This window comes from Oncorhynchus mykiss, chromosome 1 (genome assembly GCF_057628025.1).
Source record: "Oncorhynchus mykiss isolate SJ-2025 chromosome 1, ASM5762802v1, whole genome shotgun sequence".
NCBI classification, from domain to species: Eukaryota; Metazoa; Chordata; class Actinopteri; order Salmoniformes; family Salmonidae; genus Oncorhynchus; species Oncorhynchus mykiss.
Window position 1 is genome coordinate 35,932,725 of NC_143022.1, and position 11,418 is coordinate 35,944,142.

The 11,418-nt window shown below is 47.5% G+C and overlaps 1 protein-coding gene across 3 annotated transcripts; it reads right to left on the bottom strand.

Annotated features, from left to right (window-relative positions):
• Positions 1 to 240: 240 nt before the first annotated feature.
• LOC110521742 (MOB kinase activator 2) lies at positions 241 to 8,120 on the bottom strand. 3 transcript variants are annotated; one of them, XM_036976452.2, is made up of 6 exons: positions 7,766 to 7,939; positions 7,535 to 7,665; positions 1,948 to 2,093; positions 1,527 to 1,623; positions 1,306 to 1,430; positions 241 to 1,043 (listed from the first exon to the last, which is right to left on the bottom strand). In XM_036976452.2, the coding sequence occupies exons 2-6, from the start codon at positions 7,606 to 7,608 to the stop codon at positions 799 to 801; spliced, it is 687 nt and encodes a 228-aa protein (XP_036832347.1). In that variant the 5' UTR covers positions 7,609 to 7,665; positions 7,766 to 7,939; the 3' UTR covers positions 241 to 798. The 3 variants fall into 3 exon arrangements, with proteins under 3 accessions (XP_036832347.1, XP_090086107.1, XP_090086109.1); XM_090229981.1 differs by having other exon boundaries at positions 7,535 to 8,120; XM_090229983.1 differs by lacking the exons at positions 7,535 to 7,665; positions 7,766 to 7,939 and adding an exon at positions 7,310 to 7,487.
• Between the last annotated feature and the right edge of the window lie 3,298 nt (positions 8,121 to 11,418).

Below are 11,418 nucleotides of genomic sequence, written 5' to 3' on the forward strand. Positions count from 1 at the left end.
GTTTCCTGTATTAAGTCTCGCTATTGTTATTTTACTGCTGCTCTTTAATTACTTGTTAATTTTATTTCTTATTCTTATCCATTTTTTTAAAATATTTTTTTTAAACTGCATTGTTAGTTAGGGGTTCATAAGTAAGCATTTCACTGTAAGGTCTACAACTGTTGTATTCGGTGCAAGTGACTAAAATTTGATTTGAAGGAGAGCATAATAGTTGACCTACAGTATACATGACCGTTGAAATGAATTTGACCTCAGTTTAATAACATACAAGAACATCATCTTCATAACATATATTATCTATTATACATATCACATGCAAAAGCATAAAGAGCAATACACATCCTCTTCTTACATAACCCTTTCCTGCAGTCAAACAACCTAGTGGCCTCATTGGTAGAATGTTATTCATCTTTTTTTATTATTAATAAACATGATTTTTAAAAAATGCAGAAAATCTATGTCAAACAGTTTCGTTATATTTCAGTCTTCTGTGATGTACAGTATATAAAGTCTATTGGGATGTAAATTAAAAATGTAATACATTTCAACTCTATATCTGACATGGTACAGGTGTCTTCTTTTTTTTAAGCCCATGTGTGAGTTGTATACTTTTGTTTCAAAGTACATTTTCTTAAGACTACCAAGTCACCCTGATTTAGCCCACTGCATTAAAAGGTTATCTCACAGTTTATACAACAGAGTCGCTGAGTCTGTCTCTCTAAATTCATTGAAGCTGTGTGTGTATGTGTACATGCGTGCGTGCGTGTACATCTGTGAAGTTACATTTGTGTGTGTGTGTCAGGTGAGGCTGTACTGTCCCAGAGCAATGATCAGGTCCTGTAGAGGTTGTGTGTGTTCTGCTTCCAGCAGGTCGTGTTGAAGGCTGAAGTGTGTGAGGTGTATGAACAACGTGTTGAGGTGGGGGTGTAGTCCCAGAACCAGGGCCTCTCTGTAGTGACTCCAGTAGATATGAGCCAGAACACGGAACAACAGCAGAAACACCTTCTTGACCAAGAAAATAAAGCCTGCTGGGAACACTGACCCTGGTGAAATGAGATGGATAGGATGTAGAGAGGTGTTGGGGATAAGAGAGGCAAGGGAAATAGTGAGGAGGCAGAGGATGATGTGTAAGGTAGTGGGGGAGTGGGAATGAAAGGGGAGAAGGGTTGAGTATTTTATTGACTGATAGATCAGTTGGTTTGTTATGTTGTAGTCATTGGTTGATGATCAGTAGGGCAGTGAATGTCTGCAGCACTTGTGTTCATTTACTATACTGTGTGTGTGCGTGCGTGCGTGCGTACGTACCTGCTCTGGTGGGGAAGACGTCTTCATCTGTCAGTAGGTCTTGGATGTAGGACATGGTATAGTCAAAGTAGAGAGGAGCGGAACACCTCAACTTCTTCCCCTGATCGTCTGTCCATGTATACACTCTACACACAGACACATTGAGGGAGCAGAAGGGTATGTCTGCATGAGTGTGAATATTAACATACGTACGTGTGTGTGTGTGTTTGAGTGTGACTTACATGTTATTTGGTCCGCAGGCTGTAGGACAGGTGGTAGGAGTACATAACTCAGAAAGGGTACTGGAGAACAGGTTAATATGCTTAAAGAACGCTACCGCTGGAGAGGGGGAGAGAGAAACAGTTTAGGTTATAGTAATGCAATATTGGGATTAGGGATATACAAAATTAACCCTAACTCTTTTGGCATAACCCTAAAGTAACCGTATCTTCATTTCTACATCCTGGTTCAACCCTAGCTTCATGTCTACATCCCGGTTCAACCATAACCTCAACCACAACTCTAATCTTGGCATAACCCTAACTCACTTTATGTTTAACCCTGGTTTAACCCTAACCCTAACACTCCCAAATAGGGCTCCCATTTCTGAATTCCCAATGTATGTGTGTGTGCGTGCGTGCGTGCATATATATATATACTGACTGTTGCTGGCGAGCCACTCAGCCTGGTCCAGTCCGGGTGGCAGGGCGGTGAGGGCGGTCATGTCGGTGTGTGTGATCCTCTCAGAGACATACTGCTGCTGCAGATAGGGACGCTCCTCCAACACCAGCTCATTGTTATTATCTCCCCTAAACAATACAACACACACAGTTAAAGTGTGAGTGTGTCTGTCAGTATTTAAGTGTCCATGTTTCACTGCTCCAGCTGCAGTCATCAGATTGCATCGTTTGCAGTCTGGACTATATGGTTTACTATATGCTCACACACACAGCTGTTGCTGCAGTCTCTTCCCAGGTAGCACATAACATTCTGAAAACCAATTGTGTTTGTCTTGTTATTCTGGAAAATAACTCCAATTGACTCTCAACTAATTCATACCTTCAGGTTAATACATTTACCCCTATATTATTCTAATTGTAGTCTTATAGAGTTATTACTAAAATAACTCATAAGTCAGGTCTTCTTAGAAAACCAGTTGGTCCAATAACTAGACTGGTGCCCTGCTAATCATTTCAAAGTAATACGTGTACACACTACCTTACAGTATGTATTAACTAATTTGTTAGTACAATTAACTGTTTCAGAAAAATCCACAATATTTAGGAGTGACCAAGCTATACGATATATATGATTAATATTTGGTTGTACACTCCCATTTCATTGGTAATAATAGATTTTTGACCCCATCTGTCACTTCTTTGATCCTTATTCAGGCAGAAAGGGTGTAATCTCACAGAGAAATGCTGTGATGTGTTGGCTTCAGTTCTCAGCTCAAACTCCTCTAATCTAGGAGAGAGCTGGACCTGAGTGATACTAAACTGCAGGATGCAAGACTGGAGCTGCTCTCTGCTCAACTGGGGAATCCACACTGTAAACCGAAGACACTGAAGTAATGACATCGCTCAAATATGCCATTAAAACTCATTTGTTAGAAAATATAAATTGATCCTTCATGTAGAGCTGAGATGGAAATGTTTTTCTCCCATTGCAGGCTGAGAGTTGTAAAGTCACAGCGGAAGGCTTTGCTTCTCTGGCTTCAGCTCTGAGGTCAAATCTCTCACACCTGATAGAGCTGGATCTCAGTAACAATGAACTGCAGGATTTAGGAGTACAGCTGCTCTCTGGAGGACAAGGGAGTCCACACTGTAAACTGGAGGTTTTGAGGTGAGATATATCATACAGAACTTTGGTCATATTCTATCTCAGCCAGTGTGTGTCAGCGAGTGTGAATATATACATACTGAAATACACATTCGGTATATATTCATGCCTGTTGTAGTACAATGTTCCTTAGAGCTTGGTGAGAGCATGGTTATCCTGTGGTTATTTTGCATACAACCTTCCCACAACTTTCTGGGAATGGTGCAGGATAATCACTTGGTTGGGAACATTCTCAGCACATTTAAGGAATTTGACAAAAAAAAAATTATTTTTGTGGTTATTTCATTACTTTAACCTTAAAGTTTAAACATGGTTAGATTTGTCAATTTTGGTAACGTTCAAGGAACGTTCTCCAACTGGTTTGACATTGGGGAATGTTCTCCAATAGTTCAGAGAACATTAAGAAACAACTTTCTTCTGTGGGAATTTCAGTACTTCAGCATAACGTTTCCTACAGGTTTCCTCATAGTTCTATTTGTTATTGTTACATAAAACATTAGTAACGTTCAAAGAATGTTCTAAGAACATTATTAAAAAATATATACGTTCCGTTCTCAGTGTCAACAAAACTTTGAAATGGGGTCTGTTTGAATAGACTAAAATGAATAAAGAAAGCTTTGAATGAATATAAAAATTAAAAATAAACACACTAGCGCCATCCCGGTGGTGCAGTGGACTAGTTCAAAGGATAGAGAATAGAAGATCATAAGTGCGAATCTCACTGACACCGTGTCACAATAAAATGCCTAAGCAAATTAATTTCAATGTCCTCCTATCTGTGTTCAAAACAGTTAACCTAAGCTAGCAGTGTTATTAAAACTAATTTAAAAATGTTCAAATAACCAATCATTTCCATTCTCAGAATGTTCATAAAACAATCTCAGAACCTCCCTGCAAACTAAAAAAATGTATTCCCAGAACAAGCAACATTTTCACTTCCATTCTTAAAAAGTTTTGAAAAAAACATTGTTTTACCAGTCAGGAAGATTTGTTACCAGACCAGTGGGAAACCAAAAACGTTCTCTGTCACAACTTCCAAGGACCTACAGTGACCAAAAATATAAACGCATGTAAAGTGTTGGTCCCATGTTTCATGAGCTGAAATAAAAGATCCCAGAAAGGTTCCAAACCTTATTTCTCTCAAATGTTGTGCACAAATTTGTTTACACCCGTTAGTGAGCTTTTCTCCTTTTCCACAATAATCCATCCACCTGACAGGTGTGGCATATCAATAAACTGATTAAACAGATGCACCTTGTGCTGGGGACAATACAAGGCCACTCTAAAATGTGCAGTTTTATCACAACACAATGCCCATAGATGTCTCAAGTTTTGAGGGAGGGTGCAATTGGCATGCTGACTGCAGGAATGTCCACCAGAACTGTTGGCAGATAATTTAATGTTAATTTCTCTACCATAAGCCACCTCCAACGTCCTTTTAGAGAATTTGGCCAACCGGCCTCACAACTGTAGACCACGTGTAACCACGCCAGCCCAGGACTTCCACATCCGACTTCCCCCCCTGCAGGATCATCTGAGAGCTGTCACCCAGACAGCTGATTAATCTGTTGGTTTGCACAACCAAAGAATTTCTGCACAAACTGTCAGAAACCGTCTCAGGGAATCTCATTTGCGTGCTTGTCGTCCTCACCAGGCTTTTGAGCTGATTGCAGTTCGGCATCATAACCGACTTCAGAGAATGGAAATGATTGTTTATTTGAAGGTTTTTAAATAACTTCCTTAACTTTCACTGAAGATTTAAATTATACTTTTAATTACACTGCTAGCTTTGGTTAAATGCTCACCTTCAATGGCCACTGGCACGCTGGAGAAGTGTGCTCTGCTCTTTCACGGATGAATCCCGGTTTCAACTGCACCGGGCAGATGACAGACGTCATGGCGTTATGTAGGTGAGCGGTCTGCTGATGTCAACATTGTGAACAGTGCCCCAGGGTGGCGGGGGTGTTATGGTATGGACAGGCATAAGCTACGGACAACGAACACAATTGTATTTTATCGATAGCAATTTCAATGCACAGAGATACCGTGACGAGATCCCGAGGCCCATTGTCCTGACATTCATCTGCCGCCATCACCTCATGTTTCAGCATGACAATACACTGCCTCATGTCGCAAGGATCTGTACACAATTCCTAGAAGCTGAAAATGTCCCAGTTCAGACATGTCGCCCATTGAGCATGTTTAGGATGCTCTGGATCAACGTATACGACAGTGTGTTCCAGTTCCTGCCAATATCCAGTCCAACATTCCACAACCATGATCAACTCTATGCGAAGGAGATGTGTCGCACTGCATGAGGCAGATACTGACTGGGTTTCTGATCCACACCCATACCTTTTTTTTAAAGGTATCTGTGACCAACAGATGCAGATCTGTATTCCCAGTCTTGTGAAATGCATATATCAGGGCCTAATCAATTCATGTAAATTGACTGATTTCCTCATATGAACTGTAAGTCAGTAAAATGTTTGAAATAGGTGCATGCTGCGTTTATATTTTGGTTCAGTGTAAATATGCTAGCTTGGTTATCTCCGGTGCTCATGGGTGCTAAAGCGATTTAATTATGCGCCTGTGTAATGAGGTTAAAGAGCTGTGTGTCTGGTCGTTACGGAAGTATCTGTTCAGCTTAACAAATCAGAGATGAGGAGGGGCGGGCTGAGGAGATGATAAAGTGAGAGGGGTAATACTTTGTTATAATGCATTATAACCACAGACACATTAAATGTATTGTGATATTGGTCAATGTCTCTGTCCTAGAGAGTCTAAACCAGGGACTGGAGCCAGAGAGATTTGACTTCATGCAAAGCAGGTCCAAGTTTTCCACTGTACTACACTACACTGTCAGTGTTTTCCACTGTCAATGTTTTCCACTGTACTACACTACACTGTCAGTGTTTTCCACTGTCAATGTTTTCCACTGTACTACACTACACTGTCAGTGTTTTCCACTGTCAATGTTTTCCACTGTACTACACTACACTGTCAATGTTTTCCACTGTACTACACTACACTGTCAATGTTTTCCACTGTACTACACTACACTGTCAGTGTTTTCCACTGTCAATGTTTTCCACTGTACTACACTACACTGTCAGTGTTTTCCACTGTCAATGTTTTCCACTGTACTACACTACACTGTCAATGTTTTCCACTGTACTACACTACACTGTCAATGTTTTCCACTGTACTACACTACACTGTCAACGTTTTCCACTGTACTACACACACTGTCAACGTTTTCCACTGTACTACACACACTGTCAACGTTTTCCACTGACTATATCAACACACAGTCAGTAAAGTGAAAGCAACGAAAATACTTTCAACCTTGATATCTGTGTGTGTATTTGAGAATGTGTGTGTGTGTGACCTTGTTACACTGATAACAGACACATTCTGTTCTCTATGAGGAGTTTCAGTCCCTGCTGGGGTTGCCTTGGTGTGTGTGTCCTATTGGCAAAACAGCATGGCCTTTGTCCACAGGAGAAAGAGAGAGACAGAGAGCAAGTGAACGATGACAGAGGGAGGTTAGGGTTAAAGGCTAAGGTCAGGATAAAGTATGTAGGAATCTTCAGAATGGCTTTTAAACAGCATCTGGGGATGGTGCAGACAGAAGGAAGGTCACATTGGGAATCAATATAGTGAATTAGCGGTGAACACAGCGATCAGCCTGGTTTTACCACGCTGAGGGAACTGTCAACTCAACTTCCTCCCTATTCTACTCTACACAATTGCCCCTTTATTTAGACTACCCTCTCTACCAACCACCTGTACACACACACACACACACACACACACACACACACGAATCCAAAGTAGGTGGTGTGTTTATAGGTAAACAGAATCCACTGTGAGCCTGCTCTCTCACTCGTGTGTGTGTGTGTGTTAAAGTTTCACTGCACTCTGTGGATGAAGCAAACAGTAAACCAAGCATAACTGTCTCTGTTCAAAAAGCCACACAAGCAATCTATATATTCATGACATTTTTTTAAAGCACACACAATCTCTTCTTAAACACTTTTTGAACCACAATCCCATCATTCCTGTTTTTTGCCTCAGAAAAGGAATCTATATCCCCGTTGATGTTATCAGACAAATATGTGCCCCACACACACACACACACACACACACGTCCTTATAAAGAGAACATTCCTCAGTTTACCATGTCCAGCAGCCGTCTCTCTTTTTCCCAGTCCCTACGTCTCTCACTCTATCCCCAATTTTCTCTCTCCACCTCAGTTCAGATCTTTTGAGTTCTAACTAACTGTTCAACCTACTGCCAGCCCTACTCACAAACCCAGTCTAATCTGAACTAGCATAGAACAATGAGAGGGAAGGGGGGGGGGGAATGGATAGATTGAGAGAGAGGAAGTGGAGAGATACTCACAGTTTGTTGACGTCAGAGGGCTGGGGTACTATTTGTGTATCCGCAGCAGAGGGGTGACTCTGGCAGCCCCCCATGGCTGGGAGCTAAGACCTCGGAGTAGCCAGCGACAACCCTTTCCATCCGGGGCCGGGCTGTTACACACACAACATAACACACTCACACATGCTCTCACAGTCACTCATACAAAATACACTAACGTAGACACACTATACTACACACTAACACACAGACCTCCTCCAGCAAAGTTCCAAATATGAATTATATTCCACAAGTGTAAAATCCACTGTGTACAGAAAAGTCCTCTTCTCCCTCCTCGTGTTAGTGTGTGTCTGTTCTTTGTCTGTGTCCCACGCCCCTAGACTCCTCCTCTGTGAGGTGGACAGGCAGGTTTCTCCACAAACATATTTACTGAGCCAAGAGCTCTCTACTCCTCCCCCTCCATCTCTACTCCACCCCTCCCTCCATCTCCCTGCACTAGGTAGCCTCGTGGTCAGAGCGTTGGGCCAGAAACCGAAAGGTTGCTGGATCGAATCCCCGAGCTGACAAGGTAAAAATCTGTCATTCTGCACCCTGAACAAGGCAGTTAACCCACTGTTCCCCGGTAGGCCGTCATTGTAAATAATAATTTGTTCTTAACTGACATGCCTAGTTAAATAAGGATTAAATAAAAAAAATAAAAAAATCTCTACTCTACTCCACCCACCCCTCCATCTCTACTCCACCCCCTCCCCTATCCATCTCTACTCCTCCATCTCTCCTCCACCCCGCCTCCCCTCTCTACTCCACCCCTTCCATCTCCCCCTCCCTACTCCACCCCCTCCCTCCCTCCATCTCTACTTCACCCCCCCCTCCCTCCATGTCTACTTCACCCCCCCCTCCCTCCATCTCTACTTCACCCCCCCCTCCCTCCATCTCTACTTCACCCCCCCCTCCCTCCATCTCTACTTCACCCCCCCCTCCCTCCAACTCTACTTCACCCCTCGCTCCATCTCTACTCCACCCCCTCGCTCCCTCCCCCCATCTCTACTCCATCCCCTCCCTCCCTCCATCTATACTCCACCCCTCACTCCCCCTCTACTCCGCCCCTTCCCACCCCCTCCTTCCACCCCCTCCCTCCCGCTCTACTCCACCCCTCACTCCCTCTCTACTCCAACCCCTCACTCCACTCCCTCCCATCTCTACTCAAGCCCCTCCCTCCTTCTCTACTCCACACCCTCCCTCCTTCTCTACTCCACACCCTGCCTCCATCTCTCTACTCCACCCACTCCATCTCTATTCCAACCCTCTCTCCCTCTCTACTCCAACCCCTCCCTCCACCCCCTCCATCTCTACTCCACCCCCTCCATCTCTACTCCACCCCCTCCCTCCACTCCCTCCATCTCTACTCCAGCCCCTCCCTCCTTCTCTACTCCACACCGCCCCCCATCTCTACTCCATCCCATCCCTCCCTCCCTCTCTACTCCACCCCCTCCCTCCCTCTCTACTCCACCCATCCCTCCTTTCCTCCCTCTCTACTCCACCCACTCCAACCCTCCCTCCCTCCATCTCTACTCCAACCCCTCCCTCCACGCCCTCCATTTCTATTCCACCCCCCCTCCCATCTCTACTCCAACCCTCACTCCATCTCTACTCCAGCTCCTCCCTCCTTCTCTACTCCACACCCTCCCTCCATCTCTCTACTCCACCCCTCCCTCCTTTCCTCCCTCTACTCCACCCACTCCATCTCTATTCCAACCCTCCCTCCCTCCCTCCCTCCCTCCATCCATCTACTCCAACCCCTCCCTCCACGCCCTCCATCTCTACTCCAGCCCCTCCCTCCTCTACTCCACACCCTCCCTCCATCTCTCTACTCCACCCACTCCATCTCTATTCCAACCCTCTCTCCCTCCATCCATCTCTACTCCACCCCCTCCCTCCATCTCTACTCCATCCCCTCCCTCCCCCCAGCTCTATTCCACCCCCCTCACTCCATACCCCCCATCCATCTATACTCCAACCCCTCACTCCATACCCCCCATCCATCTATACTCCAACCCCTCACTCACTCCCTCCATCTCTACTCTACCTCCTCCCCCCCCCATCTCTACTTCACCCCCTCCCTCCATCTCTACTCCACCCCCTCCCAACCCTCCCTCCAGCCATCCATCTCTACTCTACCCCATCCATCTCTACTCGAAACCCCTCACTCCACTCCCTCCATCTCTACTCCACCCCCTCCCTCCCTCCACCCATCTCTACTCCACCCCCTCCCTCCCTCCCTCCATCCATCTCTACTCCACCCCCTCCCTACTCCACCCCCTCCCTCCACCCGTCTCTACTCCACCCCCTCGCTCCTTTCCTCCCTCTCTACTCCACACCCTCCCTCCCTACTCCATTCCCTCCCTCCCTCCCTCTACTCCACCCCCCCTCCTTTCCTCCATCTCTACTCCACACCCTCCCTCCCTACTCCATTCCCTCCCTCCCTCCCTCTACTCCACCCCCCCTCCTTTCCTCCATCTCTACTCCAACCCCTCACTCCACTCCCCCCCCCATCTCTACTCCACCCCCTTGCGCCCTCCCTCTCTACTCCAACCCCTCCCTCGACCCCCTCCATCTCTATTCCACCCCCCCCTCAATCTCTACTCCACCCACTCCCACCATCTCTACTCCACCCACTCCCACCATCTCTACTCCACCCACTCCCACCATCTCTACTCCACCCCTCCCTCCCCCATCTCTACTCCACCCACCCCTCCCTCCTCCCCAGCTCTACTCCACCCCATCCCCTCCCTCCATCTCTACTCCATCCCCTCCCTCCCCCCAGCTCTACTCCATCCCCTCCCTCCCCCCAGCTCTACTCCATCCCCTCCCTCCCCCCAGCTCTACTCCATCCCCTCCCTCCCCCCAGCTCTACTCCATCCCCTCCCTCCCCCCAGCTCTACTCCATCCCCTCCCTCCCCCCAGCTCTACTCCATCCCCTCCCTCCCCCCAGCTCTACTCCATCCCCTCCCTCCCCCCAGCTCTACTCCATCCCCTCCCTCCCCCCAGCTCTACTCCACCCCCCTCCTTTCCTCCATCTCTACTCCAACCCCTCACTCCACTCCCCCCCATCTCTACTCCACCCCCTTGCTCCCTCCCTCCCTACTCCACCCCCTCCCTCCCTCCACCCATCTCTACTCCACCCCCTCCCTCCCTCCCTCCATCCATCTCTACTCCACCCCCTCCCTACTCCACCCCCTCCCTCCACCCGTCTCTACTCCACCCCCTCGCTCCTTTCCTCCCTCTCTACTCCACACCCTCCCTCCCTACTCCATTCCCTCCCTCCCTCCCTCTACTCCACCCCCCCTCCTTTCCTCCATCTCTACTCCACACCCTCCCTCCCTACTCCATTCCCTCCCTCCCTCCCTCTACTCCACCCCCCCTCCTTTCCTCCATCTCTACTCCAACCCCTCACTCCACTCCCCCCCCATCTCTACTCCACCCCCTTGCGCCCTCCCTCTCTACTCCAACCCCTCCCTCGACCCCCTCCATCTCTATTCCACCCCCCCCTCAATCTCTACTCCACCCACTCCCACCATCTCTACTCCACCCACTCCCCCCCATCTCTACTCCACCCACTCCCCCCCATCTCTACTCCACCCCTCCCTCCCCCATCTCTACTCCACCCACCCCTCCCTCCTCCCCAGCTCTACTCCACCCCATCCCCTCCCCCCATCTCTACTCCATCCCCTCCCTCCCCCCAGCTCTACTCCATCCCCTCCCTCCCCCCAGCTCTACTCCATCCCCTCCCTCCCCCCAGCTCTACTCCATCCCCTCCCTCCCCCCAGCTCTACTCCATCCCCTCCCTCCCCCCAGCTCTACTCCATCCCCTCCCTCCCCCCAGCTCTACTCCATCCCCTCCCTCC